General features: G+C 43.1%; 1 protein-coding gene across 8 annotated transcripts in view; it reads right to left on the reverse strand.

The window, feature by feature from the left end:
• LOC117268645 (NLR family CARD domain-containing protein 3-like) overlaps positions 1-26,209 on the reverse strand; it is a 67,329-nt gene that overhangs the window by 3,720 nt on the left and 37,400 nt on the right. For 4 of the 8 annotated variants that reach the window (XM_078160593.1, XM_078160592.1, XM_078160591.1 and 1 more), the window contains 4 exons: positions 21,793-21,966; positions 21,255-21,428; positions 1,471-1,644; positions 933-1,106 (listed from right to left, as the gene is read on the reverse strand). In XM_078160593.1, coding sequence (XP_078016719.1) covers positions 933-1,106; positions 1,471-1,644; positions 21,255-21,428; positions 21,793-21,966 — 696 coding nt within the window. Of the gene's footprint in view, positions 1-932; positions 1,107-1,470; positions 1,645-1,740; positions 3,545-4,107; positions 4,340-4,482; positions 4,562-7,693; positions 7,808-8,066; positions 8,193-8,679; positions 8,710-8,859; positions 8,916-11,508; positions 11,666-17,394; positions 18,962-19,083; positions 19,131-21,254; positions 21,429-21,792; positions 21,967-22,062; positions 23,867-25,690; positions 25,923-26,065; positions 26,198-26,209 lie in introns of those variants that run through there. The other 4 variants (XM_078160596.1, XM_078160595.1, XM_078160599.1 and 1 more) reach the window with 4 other exon arrangements.

Raw genomic sequence — 26,209 nt, forward strand, 5'->3', positions numbered from 1 at the left:
TCATATTTCATATGACAGTAAACATCATCCTGATTAATAATATAGTGACCTGTTTGCTACCTGTGATTTTAAAGAAGCTTTTCTTAGAGCCAGCGTGGACAGATGGACCAGAGGACACAAATATATTCAGGAGTTCAGTGAGAGCAACAACAACCTTACAGATAAAATAAAACAATGTTCCTCAGATTTTCAGTATCACTGATGGACTCTAGGTTCCTGTGTTAAAATAAAGTGACGTGATAGAGACAGTAAACACTACTGTAATCACACAGCTTCGTTCAGGGACATGTATGTAACGTTACGGCTCAACAAGTTGGATAAAGTGCATTGATAATGTTTTCCCTCAGCTAATGATCTGCATCGCTCATATATTCACACTGATTATAGAGTGATGCTTCTCAAAGGAGCAGTGAAAGGTGCTTTTTAGCTGATTTGAAGCCGAAGCTCGGAGCATTAACTTGACCCAAGCAGGTTAGGATTGTAGCATAGGTTACCATGGCGATCTAGCCAGGTTAAAAGAGCCACCTTTGTAGTACAGAAAACCCAACTCAACATGTCTGGCTAAGCCACTGATCTTGCTTCGTGGTACAGCCCTCTGCAGCATGATGATGTTGACGAATGCCACCATGAACCTACAACATGTCAGGATACACCATTGTCCTATTATCCAATGTTGAAACAAGACAACGCTCCAGAAACATTTCATCACCTTCCCTCCCTGTTTTGGCACATCCTGGCTACTGTTCACTGACTACTTGTGTCTGTATTGATGGTCTGATGGGACACAAACAGTTTGATGAGTCATCACTGGTTGTTTGAGGTCAGCTTGGTGTGTCAGGGTCATATGAGCCAGGCTGACAGTGTGACAAAGTTTCCAGCTCTACCTCCTCTATCAGACTGAGTGTCTGTGGCTGCAGCAGGCCTCTTCATACCTGAGAGTGTCCAGTTTCCAGTGTGGATCCTTCACTCCAGCCGACAGCAGCTTCACCCCTGAGTCTCCTGGATGATTGTAGCTCAGGTCCAGCTCTCTCAGATGGGAGGGGTTGGAGCTCAGAGCTGAGGCCAGAGAAACACAGCCTTCCTCTGTGATCAGACAGCCTGACAGACTACAAACACACAAAACAACACACACGTCACAAAATCTGAGGGTGAGTACCACAGTACTGCCATACTGTCGCCTACTGTGGGGTTACATCAACATTATTACTGACTTTTTTCTAGTCACAACCAAACACCCACTAATGTCCACCAACTATCTGACAACATCACTGATTCCTCTCTGATATTTCAAGTTCCAACAACAGAGAAAAAAACAACATAAAACATGTTGATGGAAAGAGACTGAAACACAAAACACAACTGGTTTGAAATCATATCAGCAGAGACAATCCTGTGATGGTTATGAGTTTATCAACTAATGTAAATCAGGATCTAAGTGGCCATCAGTTGAACATGTTGATGAATCCTGACCTGAGAGTTTCCAGTGTACAGTGTGAACTCTTCAGTCCATCAGACAGAAGGTTCACTCCTGAATCCTTCAGGTCGTTGTTACTCAGGTCCAGGTGTCTCAGACTGCAGGACTGAGAGCTGAGAACTGAGGACAGAGCTTCACAGCTTCTCTCTGAGAGGTTACAGACACTCAGTCTGAAGAGACAACATAATAAAGAAAAAGATAGTAAGTTGAAAAGCCAACAGAGCATTTAAGTTATGATATATGAATCCAGCTGTCTCTGTACTTACAGAGCTTTGTTGGAGGCTTTGACCACTTGCAGCAGCCTCAGAAGAGCCTCCTCTGAAGCAGAGTATTTCTTCAGGTCAAACACGTCCAGATCTTCTTCTGATGACAGTAAGATGAAGACCAGAGCTGACCACTGAGCAGGAGACAGTTTATCTGTGGAGAGACGTCCTGAACTCAGGGACTGTTGGATTTCCTCCACTAGAGAACGATCATTCAGTTCATTCAGACAGTGGAACAGATTGATGCTTCTCTCTGCAGACAGATCCTCGTTGATCTTCTTCTTGATGTACTGGACTGTTTCCTGATTGGTCTGTGAGCTACTTCCTGTCTGTGTCAGCAGACCTCGTAGGTGTTTCTGATTGGTCTGCAGTGAAAGACCCAGGAGGAACCGGAGGAACAAGTCCAGGTGTCCATTTGGACTCTGTAAGGCCTTTTCCACAGCACTCTGGTGGAGATACTTCAGATTCTGTTTGTCTCTTAAGACTTTAGACCACTGGGATGTTGTTTGTTCTTCTGCCATCAGATTGACTCCAGAGTTGATGAAGGTCAGATGGACATGAAGAGCAGCCAGAAACTCCTGAACACTCAGATGGATGAAGCAGAACACCTTGTCCTGGTACAGTCCTCTCTCCTCTTTAAAGATCTGTGTGAACACTCCTGAGTACACTGAGGCTGCTCTGATATCGATGCCACACTCTGTCAGGTCTGATTCATAGAAGATCAGGTTGCCTTTCTGCAGCTGATCAAAAGCCAGTTTTCCCAGAGACTCAATCATCACCCTGCTCTCTGGACTCCAGTGTGGATCTGTCTCAGCTCCTCCATCATACTTGATGTTCTTCACTTTGGTCTGAACCACCAGGAAGTGGATGTACATCTCAGTCAGGGTCTTGGGCAGCTCTCCTCCCTCTCTGGTCTTCATCACATCCTTCAGAACTGTAGCAGTGATCCAGCAGAAGACTGGGATGTGGCACATGATGTGGAGGCTTTGTGATGTCTTGATGTGGGAGATGATTCTGCTGGCCTGCTCCTCATCTCTGAATCTCTTCCTGAAGTACTCCTCCTTCTGTGGGTCAGTGAACCCTCTGACCTCTGTCAACATGTCAACACACCCAGGAGGGATCTGATTGGCTGCTGCAGGTCGTGTGGTTATCCAGAGGCGAGCAGAGGGAAGCAGTTTCCCCCTGATGAGGTTTGTCAGCAGCACATCCACTGAGGTGGACTCTGTAACATCAGTCAGGATCTCATTGTTGTGGAAGTCCAGAGGAAGTCGACACTCATCCAGACCGTCAAAGATGAACACAACCTGGAACTCTTCAAACCTGCAGATTCCTGCTTCCTTGGTTTCAGTAAAGAAGTGATGAACAAGTTCCACCAAGCTGTACTTTTTCTCTTTCAGCACATTCAGCTCTCTGAAAGTGAATGGAAATGTGAACTGTATGTCCTGGTTGGCTTTGTCTTCAGCCCAGTCCAGAGTGAACTTCTGTGTTAAGACTGTTTTCCCAATGCCGGCCACTCCCTTTGTCATCACTGTTCTGATTGGTTCATCTCTTCCAGGTGATGCTTTAAAGATGTCTTCTTGTCTGATTGTTGTTTCTGGTCTGTGTGGTTTCCTGGATGCTGTTTCAATCTGTCTGACCTCATGTTCATCATTGACCTCTGCAGTCCCTCCCTCTGTGATGTAGAGCTCTGTGTAGATCTGATTCAGAAGGGTTGGGTTTCCTGCTTTAGCAATCCCCTCAAACACACACTGGAACTTCTTCTGCAGGTTAGATTTGAGTTTACGCCTATAAACTGGAACAAGACTTCCTGAATGAACACAACAAAGAACATCAATAAGACAAAGAAAATATTTCAACAGGTCATTTTCTCAAAGAATGACTGTATGAATATATTTTGGTCCGTGTAATTGTAATTTCATTTTCTTTGTGTATTCTTTGTGTTTTCAAATACTTCAGAATGTCTAGACCTCTTAACCTCACACCTAGATACAAAATCCTGCAGGATACGCCAGGTGTGAAACACACCCTAGGGGGTCAGAGCCAATAGCTGCGGCAGACGAAAGAGTTTGAAAACAATGGGTAGCGGCACTGCTCCCTGCTGCAGACAGAAGGGTGTGAAACACACCGTAAGAGGCCTTCCTCAAGTATAAATGTTTAGGCTTTCCTATGTTCGGGGTCTTTCGTCATTCTGACCGCTCGTGCGATGACTGACCTTTTCTTTGCAAAGAAAATAAAAACCTTGTCGGCCGGCAGAAGTCTCTATTTCATTATTCACCAGCAGCAGAGAATTTCCACAACAGTCCGTCTCTTGAGACATTAGTAAATGTCCCGTTTATCCATCATGTTAAATCTTTATAGAAATCCTCTTACTGCTCTGCAGACAGTCAGCCAGCTCCTCCTGCTTCATTCTCCTCAGGAAGTTCAGTGTGATCTTCACAAATGCCTCTCTGCTGCTCCTCCTCTGCTCTTCATCCTCCTCATCATCCAACACCCCCTCATCCTCCCTCTGACTCTCTGAGAATTCTGGGTAATCTGAACTCAGAACCTTCTGGATCTTCTTCAGCTCGTTCTTCACAAAAGTGACGATGTTCTCCTCCAGCAGCTGGAACAGAATATTATATGAATGACACAATCAAACATCAGATCCATGTTGGACACACTGACAATCCACTGGTGTAAAAAGTGCAGCATGGAGATGATTGTGAACAGAATAGATGTTAAAGTAGTTGTTGTACATGTACAGACCATAAATATGGAGTCCAGGTGTGTTTGATGCTGCTGGGCAGACTGACCACTGGGAACCTCTGAGCTCTCCTGGTCCACTCTGTGGAGGAATCATCAACAATGAGCGCACATGATGTTTGCGCCAGGAGACTGTAGAACTTATATTGTTGGGATTCAGAGGACCACGGATGTTTGTCATTTCGTAAAATCTACACTGGACATTTAAAGGCTTTTTCCTCTGCAAGCTCTTTGTCTTCAAACAAAGAGAGCTATGTGACACCCATCTCCAGGAGGTCTCACCTCACACCTCAGTGAGACACAAGTCTCACAACTTTATTGGACAGTACTGTTACAGTGACATGCCCCTCTGTGATGTCACCAAACTCTAAGCTAAGTTCTGTTCCTTTCAGACTAATCTCTGTCTTGCCCTGGAGCTACAACAGCTCACAGCAGCTCTCTTGAGCTGCTGAACAGCTCACATCTCTTTCCGGCTGGGCCTGGACCAGCCCAGATGCTCAGACCCTTGCTCCTTGCCCTGAACCATCAAAGGTGGGGCAATTGCACAGACTCTCTTTTTCCTGTGCCATGACTTGTCCACACTCAAGGCTGAGGCAAACCTGAACCAGAAAGTTAGAGATGCAAGCACAAGTTTTGCAACTAGCTTTCCAGTAACAAGGAACTAAGTGAGTTAGCACCCAGCGTCTAACTCTGCAAGGACCCCGAGCGACTGGCTTCCTCGGATCAGAACCTTTGGAACAAGGACACAGCAAAGACTGCAGCTGGAACCAGCCTTCCTCTGCCGGCTAACAAAGCAGTACACCACCAAGTGACTCTTTCTCCCATCCACTCAAGGATCGGTAAAGTAACAACTGGGCATAGCTTCATCACAGGCTAAGCAAGATTGTTTAACTTGTTCTATGTGATTTAATGCTGTCATTGAGTTATTGTTGTGGTTGTTTGCAGTTAGGTCATTGATTAGTTGGCTTCGCCAAAGCTAAGTGTTTAGTTTGCTAATACTGTTCACAAACAGATTCTTGCACACAACTAAACAATCTCTGCACTAATCCAGACTGTTTGCAACACAAATCACATTCACATTAGAGGCTGACATTTTCCCACGGGTCACGTGATTCCCGTGGGACTCCCACGGGATGGGAATCAGTTTCACTATTCGTCACGTGATTGGGACGGGATGGGAAAAAAAGTCAACGGGAGCGGGCGGGACTGGGAAGCATATTTATATATGCGATAAGTCGTGAACTGCAAGGTAATTTAAAAGGGATTAATTGCCATATTCATGTATGTTCGTTTTCCTCGTGTCTCTCCACCAAATAGACTGGACGACAAGAGCGTTCACTGCCGTGCATCGTCTGACAGCCAGGTGAACTGGTTTATTAGCGTAATGAACGGAGGGAAAGCTCTCGTCATCGAGTGTCTTTGTCTCTGTGGGGGAGGCGGGGCTATGGGCCACACACACACACACACACACACACACACACACACACACACACACACACACACACAGTGCGATCCTCGTGAGTAGGAGACAAGCGGAGAAAAAAACAGAGTTGAGCGTAAGAGAAAGACAGGGAAGTTGTTCCTAAACCAAATGCCACGGCCCCTGTGTGGGAGTGTTTTGGATTTAAACCAAATGACAGAGGGGAGCCCAGTAATTTGGACGAGCCGGTGTGCCAGGTTTGTTCTAAAACCATCTCAACAAAAAGAGCGAATATAACCAACTTAACTGCAAACCTGAGAGTGAGAGACTAACAGTCTATTTTCTTGTATTTATTTATTTATTTATTTATTTTGATATTTGTACGTGTTATTTCGGATATTTAAATTAAATATTCTTGTTAAATAAATGTTTATGTCTCTTTAAAAGGGTGTACTTGCATCATTATGCCTTTATTATCATTATATACGTTTAAAAAATGGTCTTAAAAGCACAATATTATTGCTTATCGCAATAATTTCCGACGCAATTAATCGCCCAGCAAGATTTGTTATGGTGACAGGCCTAATCATAATAACAATAGTCAAGGTTTTATAAAGTAGTTGAAAGTAGCTCCACCTCCAGCAGCTACAACAGTAACATGCTGCTCTAACACTAATGCTTCAGTATTAATAATCAAATGATGTCATATATAATAATATCAGTCAGAGGTACAAAACACTACTTTTACTGCAATACTTTAACTACATTTTTCTCTCTCAGAACTGGTTCTTATGACGTGTTGTCTGACCACATCATGTGTTTATCATTCTGAACAGCTTCAGGGTGGAGAGAATGTAAAAATGATTAGGCAATAAACATCAAAACACCACATTAGATGTCATATTTGGGTTTATATTCAACTAAGGTAGGCATCGTGTGATCCATGTATTGTATTTTTTTTTTTTTATTTTATTTTTTTTGTTACCGAAACAACACGGGAGCGGGATGTTGTTTTGATCACCACACCCGCCTCTCTCTCTCTCTCTCTCTCTCTCTCTCTCTCTCACACACACACACACACACACACACACACATATACACACCAAGGTTGTATATAGTTGGTTAGAATTTGTGTGTTTTGGTTTGCTTTACTAGTTTGTGAATAAATATAATTCTTTGGAATCATACCTGCTGTCTGTTTAATGTTGCACAAGAGTGAATGACTAGTCAACGTCTGCTGCGTCAAGAACTCCGAAATCCTTCAGGCTTTACTGTTAATTTTGGTTGTTGTCATTAATTTGATTATTAATCAAAACTCCAAATTAATAGTTTAGCGTATTTTATGAGACTGATATCTTTAACTGGCTACCATTTTCCCTTTACGGGAATGGTGCCCCACAAGGTGATTTAATGATAATTAAGTCACATCATTCAACATAAGTATTAATTATTATTAATAATTTCCGATAGCCAATTGACCCCAACATATTTGGTGCTGCCGTGTGACGCCCTAATACGTTGATCCCAACATATTTGGTGCCCCTTGGTGAGACCTAATATGTTGATTCCAACATATTTGGTGCCTCCGCGTGAAGCCCGAATTTAAATCCCTACAATATGATTTACAAAAACACACACAGACCAGTTAGTTAAAGACGTGTTCTGTCATGATTGATCAGAATGAAAACCAGATGTAAACAACACTGTAAATGATGGACACCTGATTCTGTGTCTCATGACTGAGGATCAGAACAGTTAGTTCATCTGTTTCAATCAACAGTTTGATTTACTTACAGCAGGTCAGAAGAAGGGAGTCCATCTTTGAAGTCAATCCAATGATCTTTTGACCGATCACTCTTCATGGACACACAGCTGGGTACAGGGGACTTTTCTCTCTGCTGCTGGAAACTGATAGAAACACTGAAATTAACTGAACATACAAGATTTCTGTCTCTGATTTCACTGGTTTTATTTGGCACTGGAAGTTATTTTATTACAGTTAAAGCATGTTTTTAATAGCAAAGAAGAGAGGCATTTATATGGTGATTGTTGGTTGCTTCGTCACCTAACTAAGCAAAATCAGTATTTTAAACAAGATGTTTAAGTTCAGGTCTGACAAAGATAATGTTTCTCAGTTAGGTTCATTTGACATCTAATGTCAGCTTACTGTGCAGCAGAGACTTTTTGTCCTTTAACATCGATGCCATGTTCATGTGACTGGTCGGTCTCAGGAGACACACAGCTGGGGTCAGGTTCAGGTTCAGGTTCAGGTGAGTCTGGTCTCTGATGGATCCTAGCACACAGAGAGGAAGACCAGCAGGGAGGGAAATTCAGTTTTTAGTCTTCAGCCTCAGCAGCTGCTGGAGAAACTATCAGCTATCAACAGGAAAAGGATCAACACAGCAACGTTTAACTAGAGCTGAATTTACTGAAGAAAATGTGTGTGAGTGCTGACAGCTGAAGATTATGGTTTAACAAGATGTAGTTATGTGTCACATAAGGGGAACTCAACACTTTATATGTTCTTGTACAGCTGGGATTTAAATTGATGACATTTAATCAACGAGGTGCACGCTGCACCAAGGAAGTTAATGTCTGACATACACATACATGTATACATGTCTTTATGCTGCAGCAAATGATTATATTATTGTCAATGAAATAATGCCCCAAAAACGTCTTCCAACTGTCCAAAACAAAAAGATATTCAGTTAAAGAGTTGATGAACATGTTGAAGGTGAAATAGGATCAAATGTGATGTCAAGTGTTGAGTGTGATACCTTTTCATGTTGGTGATAACCTGCAGCCTCCTGATGAAGACAGACAGACAGACAGACAGACAGGTTCATCAATTAGACTTAAAGTATTTGTTGTCAGATAAACTCTATCAAAGACAGAAGGTGAACACATGAACCAACAGAGACACATTAGAGACTGGAATCAATCAAAGGTCCACTTACTCAGTTTCTTCTCATGGACTTCATAACTCTGCAGCTCTCTGCTGTCTGGACCAGGTCTGTGGACACAAAGAGTTTTCTGTTGATCTGAGTGGGACCATGTGCTCCATCAGGACTCAGACTGGAGCCAGACTGGGTCTTTTAAGCCCTCTTTAGACAGTAAATATGTGACACTGCTGCCGTCATGTATTTGTTAAAGTGATATTTGCTCATTGAGACAGAGGAGACTGTTATGTTGATGTTTCTTACAGCTTCATTCAGACATGACAGCACATTTATGGACAGACTCCATGAGAGAGAGAACAACAGTGACTTAAATGATCTGAAGGAAGAAGAAGGTTTTCTCAGCCTCTGTTAAAGTTCATAATGTGTCCTCTTCTACACCAGAGAAACACACTTCATGTTGCTTTTTCTTTGCTTTTCTTTGGGGATGACGTCCCTTTTCACTTCTGTTTGACTGACTCTGAAAAGCTCTTCAACATTTCAAATGTTCCAATGTGCTCATCACATCATCCAAAATCAATCATTCACATCTACACCAGCTCCCAGAGACTTTCTACCTTCATCTGTAGAGAAAACGTACAGATGTTTGTGTTCACATGTGAAACTCTGAAGACAACAAACTGTGTGTTCCAGTCCCCATACTACCATACGGTTTAGTACGCCAGAAAAAAATTTAGTGTGTCCCAATACACAGTATGTCAAAAATACCAGGATGTTCTACTACATCTGGTCGTATTGTACAGTTTACAATCCAGCAGGCTTTCTGTTTATTCTGACCCACGATCCACTGCACAGCGGACGATACATCACATCGACTGAGCCGCAGACAGATGACAGCTTTACAGCTATAAGGGAAGTGTCCTTTAAAATGATACACAGATATTACCCAGCTGATCATTATCTTGTCAAGTTGATAAAGGACGTCAGTGTAAACTGATCATTCTGTGCAGAACTCCCACAAACACTCTCTGAAGATGCTCTGTAGCAAGTTTGGTGTCAATTGAGCAAAAATTGTGGGAGGAGATACATTTAAGAAGTTTTAGAGTTTGAGTTTAGAGTTGACACCAAACTTGCTATAGAGCATCTTCAGACTGTCCTACAAAAACTACGTTTCTCCGATTGTTGATTTATCAAAAATTGAGCCTACAGTGCATCCAAATGTTTGACTGTAAACCGTGCTATAAACATATACATGCAAATTCTTGCTAAATAAATCTTCAATGTTCATGAAAAAAATCACAAAATTCTAGAGTCATGGTAGATGATGTGTGGAAAATTTCAGAATTTTATCTCAAAAACAGCATTTTGAATTTTGCTCTAATGTGAACAATTGGAGTCAATGTAAAAATGGCAATTTTAAACATCAGTTTTTCACTTATGGAGCAAATCAATCATTGTTATAAACAAACTTTTCAGATATTATATATTTTCAGATTTTTGTTTCGATAACTGATTTTTTTTTTACAGTGGTTTGAAATCTGCTTTTCCATGCAAGTACGGCTGTTAAACCTGCACGTCTGGCTTAGTCAGTTTGTGAAGCTACACATGACTTGTCACTGACTAATTAGCTCAGTGAGATAGAAACTGATTCTTAGTCTCAGAAGTTGGGAGTTCAAGCCTCAGCTGATGCAAAAGGCAGATTGTGTTGCTAAATTCCTAAATGTCTTCCAATTCTTCTGCTTGTTGCTCAGAATTGCCTAAAAATGCCCGGACCCGACCCATCGCTGCGCAGCAGTTGTAATTGTCTTTGTTTTTGTTGACGTGTTTAATTGTGATTGATTTATGTCACTTATATGTGTTTTGTAAGCGACTGTTTAATAAAGAACTTCACAGCTCATTGACAGAAGTCGCACTGACGGATGACAGCACATTCAAATGACTGATGACCAGTCGAATAGTAATAACAGGAATATTAATTGTTAAAATGAACAAAAGAATCATAAAGATAACCAACAACAAAAGGACAGAACTATGAAAAGAACAATGGCAGAGAAATGTAAATGTCATTTTTACTGTAGTGAATATAATATGTTAGAATCTACAGTGTTTGCAGTTATAACTTTAAACATGGCAAAGGAACAACAGCAGAGCTCTCCGGGTTGACCTCCATCTCTAGTGAGCAGCGTAAACGGCGTTTTGCTTTGTCTCCATGGGAACGAGTATAAAAGCAGAGACAGTAGTCTGTCCTGATTGTCCTGATCGGAACGCACCCAAAGTTTCTCCTGAACAAAAAGGATCCGAAGTGTCCGTGCGTCATGACGCAGAGAACGCACAAAAATAGAATCTTTCGGATGCCAGCACGCGCCCAAGTGCGCCACAGGTGCGTAAAAAGAAGCGAATGAAGCTGAAGTGCGTTTTGCGCGCTCCCGACCCCTTCTCACTATTGAGAAGACATGAACCTCTAACTTTTCTTATAGAGTTTAAATTCTTGGTTACAAACTGTGAGAAGACAAAGTGAAGAGTGATTAAGTCCGGACTGAAGAGACTCTGTTCCTCTTCAGAAGGTCTAGAGGGACGTGTCTGTCCGGTCCTCACTGATCCTCCTCTCATGGTGGAAACTGAACTCCACTTTAACAAGTTTCTACAGGAACTGAACTAACAAAGAGTCATTCAAGAGTCACACAGTGAAAAGTGTCAAAGCTTACAAACCTTTAGATGGAGAGAAGAAACTTCGACACGACGACGAGCACACAAAGTGAAACTAAAGTTCCAACAGGTAGGAAGGGGCGGTGACGGACAGGTGCTCTCACATCAGTCTCATTCTTCACCTCCACCTAGTGCCGCCTCCACACTGCAGGTGGCGCTCTCGGCCCAAATATACAGCAGCTCCAATATTAATGGACAGCAGCAGAATCTTAATATAGTCAGTGAGACATATTCATACACAGCTGCCCAAACTTTGTTGCCGAATTGCAAAACGGAATTTTGTGAGTTTGGTTGTGGAGTTTTTTAACCACTAGTGGTTGTGGTGAGAAACTACGGAAGCCCTGAGAGGCAAGCCGAGAATTTTTATTTATTCATTTTGTGGGTGATGTTGACCAAAAGTTCATCTCCTCAGTACAAGATATGATCTCCTACATACAAGACATTATCCTGACTTAGGACATATTATCTTCTACGTACGACATAATGTCGCCTAACATTCTGTTCACTATCTCCTAACCTTATGCACACCCACTTCAGCACTGAGATATTATCTCCTATGTAGGAGATGTTGCTTTTAAAGTCACATTAGTTTAGAGTCACAACAGTCGCTGCTTCACAAATCTATCAGTGTATAAAACAGCTCATCAGTGTGTAGAAGAAGCACAGAAGGTCAGTTATCATTCATGAAGGTTCCTGCTGTCACATGAAAAACTGGAGACGCCTTCCTGTGAGTGTCTTTATTAGAGGCTGAGCATAGTGAAGTTTACAGGTGTAGGGGAAATACCTTTTTGAGAATGTTTGCACTTGTAATAAAGTTTGGGGCACCACCCTCCTAATGAGGGAAGCGACTAATCAAATTAATAACTCAGTAAACCAATTATTAATTCGTCACCACGCTTATCAATAATGAATCAATCTCAATATCTGGGTAATGAATTCTCCATACAGTGATCTTAATTCCTGCTCAAAAGAAATATTCACAGACAACGACTTGGCGATAAATGAAGATTTATTTAATCTAAATATACTGAACTGAATAAACAACTGAATAAATGAATGAAGATAATATGAAATAACACAAAATCAACAGTATGTATAAATGGATTAAAACAAGGAGTAACACTTGTGTGGGTTATTTAATGTGGAGGAATGCGCAAAATATTTATCTAAGGAGTCCTAGATTAAGATTAAGATAATTAAATCTCCTATTTGACATCAGCTCTGCCCAGCTGGCGCATTGAATACATACTTCGTTCCCCAAGTTAATACAGCATTTGCCCGCCAGACGTTTCACAAGTTGTACCAGAAACACGGTGAGACTGTACAACAATTTTCCACACGTCTGCAAACAGCCAAAGACTGTGATTTTCGAGTAGAGACAGATAACCAGATAAGAGATGCAATTCTGAGTAAGTGTACGTCAGAGTATGTGCGCAGAAAACTACTAGAGGAAGGGCGTGAGCTAACACTAGCCCGCACATTGGAAGTGGCCTCACAGTGTGAAAGAATTGAGGAACAGATGACAACCATGTCTCTGAATGAAGAAAGGAGAGAGACAGAGACTGTTCATAGGGTCACACAAAAAGGAGGAAAATACAAAAAAACAAGAGGAAAGACAATGGATAAAGATGAGGAAAAAACTGAAAGAAAATGTTACAGATGTGGTTACACTGATCACATGGGAAAGGATCCCAAATGCCCTGCACGTGGACAGACATGTCACAAGTGTAATGGAAAAGACCACTTCTCAAAAATGTGCCGCACAAAAGGATCAAGGAAACAAAAATGTGAACAGTGTTGAAGTACAACAAAAAGAGTTTTCATTTATTTTAAAAGATGATGAAATGTCAGAGAGACTTACCTTTTGTGTGGGGAGAATAGACTTGAAAATGTTAGTAGACTCAGGTGCTACAAGCAATGTGATGGGAGAAAATGTGTGGAACAGATTGAAGGCAGAAAAGATAAAGTGTCATTCATATGTGCCAAAAGAACAGAGAAACCTGTACCCATACTCATCCAGTCAATCACTGCCAGTTAAAGAGGCATTCAAGTGTGAAATCACAATTGGTAACAAAACTGAACAGGCAGAATTCATTGTGATTAAAGGTAATGGTGAACCACTCCTTGGGAAAAGAAGGCCATGAAGTTAGGAGTGCTGAAAATAGGTGAAAATGTCTCAGCTGTTACAGACATTAAAGACACTCTCCAGCAGCAATACCCAAATGTATTCAGAGGAGTGGCAAAGTTGAACACCAAGCAGATTAGCCTGTACATAGACCCAAAAGTGAAACCTGTAGCCCAGCCACTCAGACGTATACCATACAATCTCAGGGAGGCTGGAGAGAAAAAGATACAAGAACTGATTGACATGGACATTATAGAACGTGTCGAGGGCCCCACCCCGTGGGTGAACCCAGTAGTGGTGCTCCCAAAGCCTGACAAGGATATCAGAATGTGTCTAGATATGAGAAGAGCTAATGAGGCAATCGTGAGGGAACGGTACCCTATTCCGACTGTGGATGAAATACTCCAAGGCATGAATGGCTCAGCTATATTCAGTAAGCTGGACCTGAAATGGGCTATCATCAGTTCGAACTGACACCAGAGTTGCGGGAAATAACGACATTTGCAGTGCACAACGGAGTATACAGATACAAGAGACTGATATTTGGGGTATCATCAGCCAGCGAGCAATACCAGCACGAGATAGCTGCTGCACTGACTGGCATTGAAGGTGTAGAGAACATCTCAGATGATGTGATTGTGCACGCACCAGACCAGGAAACACATGACAAGCGCCTGCACGCTGTCATGAGGAGACTCGCAGAATGTGGACTAACACTGAATCCACACAAGTGCCAGTTCGGCATGAACAAACTAATATTCATGGGGATACTTTTGTCACAGAAAGTCATTGGACCCACAGAAGAGAGAGTGAGAGCTGTGATGGAGGCCAGAGAACCAGAGAACGCCACAGAGGTGAGAAGTTTCCTGGGACTTGTCGGTTACAGCAGCAGATTCATATCACAGTTTGCAACACTGTCAGAACCACTGCGACGCCTGACCCAAAAGGAGACACCATTCAACTTTGGACTGGAACAGAAACAAGCATTTCAAGCTTTAAAGGATGAGCTAGCCAGAACTGGTACCCTAGCCTACTTTGATAAAGAAGCACCAACAAAGGTGATAGCAGATGCAAGTCCTGTGGGCTGCTAGTGCAGGACCAGCAAGGAGAGATGGTACCTGTGTGCTACGTGAGCCGCAGCCTGACGGAGTGTGAGAGGAGATACTCTCAGACAGAGCGTGAAGCATTAGCTCTGGTATGGGCTTGTGAGAGACCACATCCGTACGTGTATGGCAGGAAGTTTGATCTTGTCACTGACCACAAGCCATTGGAAGTCATATATAGTCAGCGATCTAAACCATGTGCGCGCATAAAACACTGGGTCCTCAGATTACAGCCATATGACTTCAGAGTGGTGCACGTACCAGGAAAACAGAACATAGCAGACCCACTGTCACGGCTGCTTGGGGACACAGCTAAGAAGGAGATACACAAACATGAGTCAGAAAAGTATGTGAGATTTGTTGCAGTGAGTGCTACACCTAAAGCACTTACAACCAGAGAGGTGGAGGAAGCCTCTGTTACTGACCCAGAACTAGTGGAGGATGCAAGGCAATCACAAATGGACACTTTGAGAAATGTAAACCGTATGCACCAATTGCGAATGAACTATGTGTAGTGGGATACCTAGTTCTCCATGGAAATCGCATAGTGCTGCCACAAAGCCTACAAGCCAGAGCGCTTATGCTGGCTCATGAAGGACACTTAGGTATTGTGGGAACCAAACAGCATCTCAGAACCAACCTTTGGTGGCCTGGCATGGATAAAACAGCTGAGAGATATTGCAAGGCATGTCATGGATGTCAAATTGTAGCCAGACCTGACCCACCTGAGCCACTGAGAACCACATCACTACCAGACGGTCCTTGGCAGGATGTGGCAATAGATCTGCTAGGACCACTACCAACCAATCATTCCATACTTGTGGTAGTAGATTACTACAGTCGTTATTATGAGTATGATGTTCTGACCTCTACAACGGCAGAGAAAGTCATTGACAGTCTGGAGTCAATTTTCAGCAGACATGGATTACCTGTCACCTGCAAATTGGATAACGGACCACAGTTCAAATCTGAATTATTCAGGGAATACTGTGAAACTAATGGAATTAAACATGTGAGGACAACACCAAAATGGGCTCAAGCAAATGGAGAAGTTCAGCGCCAAAATTCATCTCTGATGAAGAGGATTAAAATTGCTCAAGCAGAAGGATTGGATTGGAAATGTGAACTGAGAAAATATGTGACTGTGTACCGTGGCATAGAACATAACACTACAGGAAAAAGCCCTGCTGAACTCCTCTTTAACCGAAAAATAAGGGGAAAGTTACCAGACATCGGTGAATCACGCACATCAGCGCTGGAGGTACGTGATAGAGATGCAGAGCAGAAAGGAAAGGCAAAATAATATGCTGATGAAAGAAGGGGGGCTCAGTACTCAAAAGTGGACATTGGAGACACAGTACTTATACAGCAGGACAGAGTGGACAAGTTTTCCACACCATTCAACAGAACACCACACAAAATTGTCAGTAAAACAGGAAATCAATCAAGATGTGGTCGAATCTCCAACAGGAGCATGCTATCGGAGAAACACTACACATGTGAAAAGATATGAGACCACCAGGCATAAGAAAACACAGAGTACACCGGAAGAGACACCAGGAGAGGAGGATAGTGTTCTTGATGCGGACACACAAGCACAGACTAATATCACTCAAACCCCACCCCAGGACACTCAAATGTCAGACATGACAAGAGCCAGACCTCAAAGGGTTAAGAGGGCACCTGAAAGATTTGGCAATTTTTTGTATTGAAGTGAACATTATACAGAGTGTGAATGTATTGTGAAAAGTTTTGCTGAAAAGTTACTGTTGGAAAAAAGAAATCTAGTTATTGAATGGTTATTAATCTAATGAAAGAGTTGAGAGGTAAAGCTAATCAATGTATTCAAAAAGATACTTATGTTTGGTACAATGCAGAGTTTGTTTAAGAGGATAGGTTTATTTCAAAGAAAAGGAGGGATGTCATGTATTGGGTTACGTAGGTCACATGGTTAGAAAAACAGGAAGTTTGGAATCACGGCAGCCCAGAGGTGTGCAATGCGGACTTGTGATGTTACTGTCAGTTTGGACAATAAAGCAAGTAAAAGAAGAAGCTTCATGTCATGATTAGATTCGGAATGCACTGTCTAATTGAGTATTAAGATGGGCACACAACAGGTACCTCCATGTCGTTTTCCTTACGCTACAAAAAGCCTTTGGGTTTGGCACAAGAACCACTGTGGCAAGTGGCTGGCAGTCGCTGGGTTTGATGAATCTTTGGGTGAAGAGGCAGGTCGAAAAAGGCACTTGTCGACTTTGTTATAATTACTCGCTTATAATAACGGTGAAAAGTTTAAAATAACTTTGAGGTGAGAGTATAAAAGCGTAACTAAAACGTAAATACTAAAGAGGCTAAGATACAAAAAAGAAGAAACAAAAAAATTAAGAAGAAGAGCATGAAACAGAGAGAGACAAGAGTGAGGAAACAGAGAGACAAGAGACACACACTAGAGAGAACAGAGAGCAGAGCGAGCGCACCAGATCACACGTTTTAACCGGCCAAAGTGGGCAGATCTGATAAGGCAGTCTTCTTAGTTGTAAAACAGGCTGATTACTTTATTTCAAAAGAAACTTAATGCTTCTTATTATACCAGGTCATATATATACATATATATATATATATATATATATATACTGTGATGTGTTACGCATGATGGGCACATACTCTTCTCATTATGGTCAAAATCGGTTCTTAACATCCAGTTAAAATGAATACATGAAAGCAACCTATAGTGGCAACATATAATGAAAAACAAAATGAGGAAGCACATATTAATGCTATGCTATTAAAACAAGTTGATTAATGAACCCCAATTATATTTCTACACTTCAAACACATAATATGGATAAAATGTATAATTTCACGTCCAACAGACATTTCAATTTTGGTCACAAAGAACATTTGGTAAGAGAGGGGAGGGCGTGCTTTCCTGGGATGGCAGGAAGGGACAGGATGTGGTGGAAAAAAGAAGGATTGTCTTAGACAACTAGTGGGTCAGTCATCACCGCGTTTTGCCCCAACGCTGGATACTTTAAGATGGCATCTGAAACTTGAGGGATCCCAAGTGACTTTTTACCTCCTTTTGGCCTAAGGATGGCTGAAAAAAGTTGTTGTCCAGTCGGGTGATACAGGGGTGAGTCCTAAACATTTGACCCCCGATGGTCTGGTGGGTCTTGTTCATTGGTAATACTGGTTCAAGGGAGGCTGTTCCTCTACACAAGACAACAACAGAGGACAACACAAGTCCACATGATGTCAGCTGTTGACAGCATGAAGGACTCTTTGTGTCTTCCCTCTGTCTCTCTGCATCCTGTGGACCTTCAGCACCCGAGAGTTTGCCTGGACCCAGATCTGTCCCTGTCCTCTGTCTGTCCTGCTGACTGCATTTCTCAGTGAGACTCATGCAGACATTTGTCTCACAGACACAGAGACAAGAAAAACTGGAGGAAAACTTTGGAAGGAGAATGAAGAGAAATTAAAACTTTACACAAAAATCACAAAGAAGAAAAAAACAAAGTTGAGCAGAAAACGAGTCATCTGTGGAGTCCAGAGTGTTTTCTTTAGCGCCACCCTCAGGACAAACTCACATCCTACACACATTCTGTGAACTACCATCAGCTGTGTGTGATCCTGTACAGACTGAACTATCTGTTCAGCAGTGAGAAAGTTTCTCTAACAGGAGGAGACTCTTCCTCCTACAGAGAACACAGAGACACTGAGGAACCAGACCAGAGCCAAAACCCAGGATAAAGAGGTTCAGTGAATGTGGTGTTGAAGGTGTGGAGGTGGATCAGTGTGTCAGAGGAGACTCTGAAGAAGGACAGAGTGCCAGCAGGACAGTCCACATACACTGCTACTCTACCAGAGACAGAGGAGGAGGAGGAGGAGATGTGTGTTTTTCTGTTATTGTGCCAGACAGAGTAATCACCATTAAAGCAGCTCAGACTCCAGGACTGATCATTCCTTCCAAACACACAGTCAGCTCTGTTTCCTCTCCTGCTGATTCCTCTGTAACTCACTGATATATAAACCCCTCCTCTACACTCGACCTCCCAGTAACAGCGACCAGTCAGACCAGTTTTACACAGCAGCTGAGGCCAGCCGTCAAATCTGTCTGGATGATCAGGATATGACTGATCCTCCTTAACACGTGTCACCTTCCTGTTGTTGTCAGACAGTTTGAGGTGTCTGTTCACTGTGTTTGTGTCGATTGTGAGTTCACAGGAATCTGATGGAGAGAAGAAGACACAATACAGCTGCAGTTATTCATCTGTCATCACTCTGATGATGACATCAGAGATTTGAATGAGTGATGTCACAGTTTGAAGATCAAATTAAAAACATACTTACACTTCCTCAGACCTGGTCTCAACCATCGGACTCCACCAGGCTCCACCCTGAAAGGAGGAGGGGGGTCAGAGCAGGTGGTGTTTCAACAGTTTACTGTGGGTTCATCACGACCACACAACACTTCACCATTACAGTCAGCTGATCCATAGTCAATATAAGTATTGATTATTGGAGCTTTGAAACCACCTGTTTTACTCCTGATGAGTGACCTCCTTTGTTTGTGTCATAATGACTGTTGTCTGTCAGAAGTAAAGGAGGTCAGGGTGGATGGTTGGATGTACAAAGTGTCTGACTGACACTGCTGTTCACATCCTGTCTCCTAGCAACAGTCAGCACTGGTTTTTATTGTCTGTAATCTGGAGCTGAAAATATTACAGTAGTAGTAGTACAGTAGTTTCTGTGGTGAGTCCCACAACCAGTCGACTCTTATCAGCCAGGGAACTCTCTGTCAGCGCAAAACAAACATTCTGATGATTTATCAAGACTGTTTACACTGATTCACTATTACATGGTAATGGTCTTATCTGTTTCTTTGTCTTTGGACAATAATTTGTAGGCTTAAGGGCAACACACACTGGTGTCAGATGATGAGCATCAGCACATCCTGCAGTATTATTTGATATGAGCCCACAAACCAGAGGGCTGCACCACGAAGCCAGTTCAACAGAACCAGTCTCTCTTTGTCTGAGCTGACTCAACAAACCCTAAAGTCTCAGTCAGAGATAACAGACACCATAAAGGTGGTTGTCAACTGTTTGTTAACTCAGGCTTTCTTCTTCAGGCTTTGCACGTTTACATAAAACAAGTCAAATGATGCGTTCAGTGCATCAACTGACCTTTAAAATTGATCGATCACGTGCCGCCTACTTCCACCTTTGAGGAATCTTGAAAAATAAAAAGCAACACTGTGGCTTCAGTTACAGCCAGAGAGGAGTGTTTGAATTAATATTAATATAGCCCCTCTCCTCGCCCTTAAATGCGATACGCGAAGGCGTAATGAGAGTTTACTCAATTCGCCATGGCAGAAGAGAGCAGCAGCGTCAGACAGCCAAACTCCTCCCAGGAGGAAACTTATGTTTTGGTCCGGGAGGTCTGCTCGCAGTGTCCGAATATACGGAACTGCGAGCAGACCTCCACGGGCTGATGATGCAATGGTAGCCTGGTAGGAGGTCACCACAATTGTAAGATAATGTTGCGTTTCTCTTGTGCACACGCGCTCTCTCTCTTTCTCTCTGGCAGTCTCACTCTGTTTCTTTTCTTTTGACTTTTCTAAGATGACAGATGCTGAATATATACTCCCTATCTGATGCTGTGGCATCAGATAGGGAGTATATATGTGTTAATCAAGTATATATGTGTTAATCAATCATCATTATGCGTGCCAAACGGTGCCAATCTCCTTTGATCTGACATCAGATGTGACGGGACAGTCGATATAGAGATACATTTATGTGCTGATTGCAGATAGTTGCATTGAATAGTGGTTTTGTGGCTATTTATTGCATTGTTAATGTGCCTGATATTCTGGAAACCTGCCTGTGAGGTTTTGGTGACGTGTGAGCACTGTCCGCCGGTCAGCCAAACTTCGGCTTACACCGGCTGTGCTGCGCTCCGCCTGCACTGACAGTAAACCTGGTTTCAGATGGCAAGCTTTTAGCGCACCTTCGGCGAAGCCTTTTGGCACAAAACTGTCACTGCGCCAAGCTGGATCTGTCGACACCTCCCCCTGCTGCGCCGCCACACCCATCTCAGAGCACCTCGGTCTGCAAATCTACCAAACTGAGCGCGCCTCAGGTTGCGCTGCTCGAAACTAGCTCTGCGCGGGGTTCGCCACCTTGCGCCACCCTGCGCTGCGCCGGGAAACTAGAGCCCATAATGTTTTCCCTCAGCTAACAATCTGCATCGCTCATATATTCACATCGATTATAGAGTGATGCTTCTCAAAGGAGCAGTGAAAGGTGCTTTTTAGCTGATTTGAAGCCGAAACTCGGAGCATAAACTTGTCCCAAGCAGGTTAGGTTTGTAGCACAGTTGACCATGGCAATCTAGCCAGGTCAAAAGAGCCACCTTTGTAGTACGGAAAACCCAACTCAACATGTCTGGCTAAGTCACTGATCTTGCTTCATGGTACAGCCCTCTGCAGGTTGATGAACATGCTGATGAATCCTGACCTGAGAGTTTCCAGTGTACAGTGTGAACTCTTCAGTCCATCAGACAGAAGGTTCACTCCTGAATCCTTCAGGTCGTTGTTACTCAGGTCCAGCTCTCTCAGATGGGAGGGGTTGGAGCTCAGAGCTGAGGCCAGAGAAACACAGCCTTCCTCTGTGATCAGACAGCCTGACAGACTGCAAACACACAAGACAACACACATGTCACATAATCTGAGGGTGGGTACCACAGTACTGCCATACTGTCGCCTACTGTAGGATTACATCAACATTATTACTGACTTTTTTCTAGTCACAACCAAACACCCACTAATGTCCACCAACTATCTGACAACATCACTGATTCCTCTCTGATATTTCAAGTTCCAACAACAGGGAAAAAAACAATATAAAACATGTTGATGGAAAGAGACTGAAACACAAAACACAACTGGTTTGAAATTAGATCAGCAGAGACAATCCTGTGATGGTCATGAGTTTATCGACTAATGTAAATCAGGATCTAAGTGGCCATCAGTTGAACATGTTGATGAATCCTGACCTGAGAGTTTCCAGTGTACAGTGTGAACTCTTCAGTCCATCAGACAGAAGGTTCACTCCTGAATCCTTTAGGTCGTTGTTACTCAGGTCCAGGTGTCTCAGACTGGAGGACTGGGAGCTGAGAACTGAGGACAGAGCTTCACAGCTTCTCTCTGAGAGGTTACAACCACTCAGTCTGAAGAGACAATATAATAAAGAAAAAGATAGTAAGTTGAAAAGCCAACAGAGCATTTAAGTTAGGATATATGAATCCAGCTGTCTCTGTACTTACAGAGCTTTGTTGGAGGCTTTGACCACTGGCAGCAGCCTCAGAAGAGCCTCCTCTGAAGCAGAGTATTTCTTCAGGTCAAACACGTCCAGATCTTCTTCTGATGACAGTAAGATGAAGACCAGAGCTGACCACTGAGCAGGAGAAAGATTATCTGTGGAGAGACGTCCTGAACTCAGGGACTGTTGGATCTCCTCCACTAGAGAACGATCATTCAGTTCATTCAGACAGTGGAACAGATTGATGCTTCTCTCTGCAGACAGATCCTCGTTGATCTTCTTCTTGATGTAATGGACTGTTTCCTGATTGGTCTGTGAGCTACTTCCTGTCTGTGTCAGCAGACCTCGTAGGTGTTTCTGATTGGTCTGCAGTGAAAGACCCAGGAGGAACCGGAGGAACAAGTCCAGGTGTCCATTTGGACTCTGTAAGGCCTTGTCCACAGCACTCTGGTGGAGATACTTCAGATTCTGTTTGTCTCTGAGAACATTATACCACCGGGGTGTTGTTTGTTGTTCTGCCATCAGATTGACTCCAGACTTGATGAAGGTCAGATGGACATGAAGAGCAGCCAGAAACTCCTGAACACTCAGATGGACGAAGCAGAACACCTTGTCCTGGTACAGTCCTCTCTCCTCTTTAAAGATCTGTGTGAACACTCCTGAGTACACTGAGGCTGCTCTGATATCGATGCCACACTCTGTCAGGTCTGATTCATAGAAGATCAGGTTGCCTTTCTGCAGCTGATCAAAAGCCAGTTTTCCCAGAGACTCAATCATCTTCCTGCTCTCTGGACTCCAGTGTGGATCTGTCTCAGCTCCTCCATCATACTTGATGTTCTTCACTTTGGTCTGAACCACCAGGAAGTGGATGTACATCTCAGTCAGGGTCTTGGGCAGCTCTCCTCCCTCTCTGGTCTTCATCACATCCTCCAGAACTGTAGCAGTGATCCAGCAGAAGACTGGGATGTGGCACATGATGTGGAGGCTTCGTGATGTCTTGATGTGAGAGATGATTCTGTTGGCCTGCTCCTCATCTCTGAATCTCTTCCTGAAGTACTCCTCCTTCTGTGGGTCAGTGAACCCTCTGACCTCTGTCACCACGTCAACACACCCAGGAGGGATCTGATTGGCTGCTGCAGGTCGTGTGGTTATCCAGAGGCGAGCAGAGGGAAGCAGTTTGCCCCTGATGAGGTTTGTCAGCAGCACATCCACTGAGGTGGACTCTGTAACATCAGTCAGGATCTCATTGTTGTGGAAGTCCAGAGGAAGTCGACACTCATCCAGACCGTCAAAGATGAACACAACCTGGAACTCTTCAAACCTGCAGATTCCTGCTTCCTTGGTTTCAGTAAAGAAGTGATGAACAAGTTCCACCAAGCTGTACTTTTTCTCTTTCAGCACATTCAGCTCTCTGAAAGTGAATGGAAATGTCAACTGTATGTCCTGGTTGGCTTTGTCTTCAGCCCAGTCCAGAGTGAACTTCTGTGTTAAGACTGTTTTCCCAATGCCAGCCACTCCCTTTGTCATCACTGTTCTGATTGGTTCATCTCTTCCAGGTGAGGCTTTAAAGATGTCTTCTTGCCTGATTGTTGTTTCTGGTCTGTGTGGTTTCCTGGGTGCTGTTTCAATCTGTCTGACCTCATGTTCATCATTGACCTCTGCAGTCCCTCCCTCTGTGATGTAGAGCTCTGTGTAGATCTGATTCAGAAGGGTTGGGTTTCCTGCTTTAGCAATCCCCTCAAACACACACTGGAACTTCTTCTGCAGGTTAGATTTGAGTTTACACCTATAAACTGGAACAAGACTTCCTGAATGAACACAACAAAGAACATCAGTAAGACAAAGAAACTATTTCAACATGTCATTTCCTCAAAGAATGAGTGTATGAATATATTTTGGTCTGTCTCTTGAGACGTTAGTAAATGTCCCGTTTACGGGGGCGTCGTTTCAGCAAAAGCTAAGGTATGGCAATATGACATGATGTCACAGAGCTACTGATGATGGAGTTTCAAAAATATGAACTTTTATAAAACTTCACTTTGGTCTTTGACCTGTCAGAAGTACATACTATGCTATTGAAAACTGTTTCAAAGGACATGAAAATGTTTCTCACATTCATAATACCTCATGTCTGCATGTAATGCACGACTTGGTGAGAGCAGTGAAAACATCGGACCTATTTCGGCGCATATTTCAGCACCGTGGACAGCGAGCGGACGTTTAATTATCATTAGTCATGTGTTTAACTTCACAGAAAATAAAGAAAATAAATTAATTACAAGCTCATTTCTAGAAGATAACCAAGGGGTCCGCTGTATGAAACACAATAAAACAAAGGCCAATTTGGTACAACACTGTATAGGCGAATTTATTGGAGTGTCTCCAGAGACCGAAAATACAAGCTTAACATGCCGACATGAAGAAAAAAAACCCCACATACAATCAGACAGGCTTCAAGACATCATTTAGACAGGCTGTCCCCAGCAGCAGAGCAAAATGCTTTTACAACACATAGATACCTACTTTTCAGTAGCCCGGGCGTTTATTTCACAAAATCGATGCACCAGGCCGTTATTTGTTTACAGTTCCTGTCCAGTATGTTTTTGGTGCAAAAATACTGTATAATGTAGGCGTCAGTTCGTGTACAAAAATCTCTTAACATTTAGAGTGGGTCATTTTTTTCGTGTACACGTGTACACGGGTTTCACCGCTGGGTGGTGCTATTGCATTATACCAGTAAAGCCCCAGTTATCCGAATATCAACCGAACGGGCCATTTAACCAACAGTTACAGGCCGCCACACCGAAATATCGCCATCCCGAATTCTGGTCCCTGAGTCCTGACAGTAAGCTATGGCGAGCCTGTAGAGGCTGTATTCCGCATGTCAGCGATTTTCATCGGGGACACACGTGAGTAATTCAGGCTGACATTACCTGTTTTTCAGCGAACTCTTCTGGTAATTTTATTAAAAGGCATGGCATATAGGTCCACAGTAACTTATTATTATTATTATTATTATTATTATTATTATTATTATTCTTGGGTCTTATAAGAGTGGGCTACAATGAGTACCGGGCCATCAAATCACAGCATCCGCGGTGAGAGGACACGGAATTGTGTGCGCTTTTACGCACGCGGGTCTAGGTAATCACGGATATTTGATGTGGGAAAGATGTAGCCAGATGTATTACCTGTTTTAGATACGTGGCTGTCTGTCTGTCCGTCCGTCCTTCTGTCCGTAGTACGAGTCATGTGCACCACTTCACCACCGACCCAAAACGACGCAAAATGGGGTCAAACCCCCGGCGGGCGGCTATTTGCCACCAGGCAACTATTTGGAAATATACGGTAACTCACATAACTCATAACTCGCGGAGGAGCGAAGCGGCGAACAATTTGATTCAATAACACTCGTATTCACTAACACTCGTACTGATGAGCATGTTATTGACCTATTTAAGTGCAATACAATGAAAACAACCAGCCAGTGCGCCTCGAGTAAGATGACTACAGAACCTCTCTCTTTTTTTTCTCCCGATTCCAAGGTATGGCAGCTGCCATACCTCGCCACACCTAAATGACGCCTCTGCCCGTTTATCCATCATGTTAAATCTTTATAGAAATCCTCTTACTGCTCTGCAGACAGTCAGCCAGCTCCTCCTGCTTCATTCTCCTCAGGAAGTTCAGTGTGATCTTCACAAATGCCTCTCTGCTGCTGCTCCTCCTCTGCTCTTCCTCCTCACCATCCAACACCTCCTCATCCTCCCTCTGACTCTCTGAGCATTCTGGGTAATCTGAACTCAGAACCTTCTGGATCTTCTTCAGCTCGTTCTTCACAAAAGTGACGATGTTCTCCTCCAGCAGCTGGAACAGAATATTATATGAATGACACAATCAAACATCAGATCCATGTTGGACACACTGACAATCCACTGGTGTAAAAAGTGCAGCATGGAGATGATTGTGAACAGAATAGATGTTTAAGTAGTTGTTGTACATGTACAGACCATAAATATGGAGTCCAGGTGTGTTTGATGCTGCTGGGCAGACTGACCACTGGGAACCTCTGAGCTCTCCAGGTCCACTCTGTGGAGGAATCATCAACAATGAGCTCACATGATGTTTGCACCAGGAGACTGTAGAACTTATAT

The sequence above is a fragment of the Epinephelus lanceolatus genome, chromosome 17 (genome assembly GCF_041903045.1).
Source record: "Epinephelus lanceolatus isolate andai-2023 chromosome 17, ASM4190304v1, whole genome shotgun sequence".
Taxonomy (NCBI): domain Eukaryota; kingdom Metazoa; phylum Chordata; class Actinopteri; order Perciformes; family Serranidae; genus Epinephelus; species Epinephelus lanceolatus.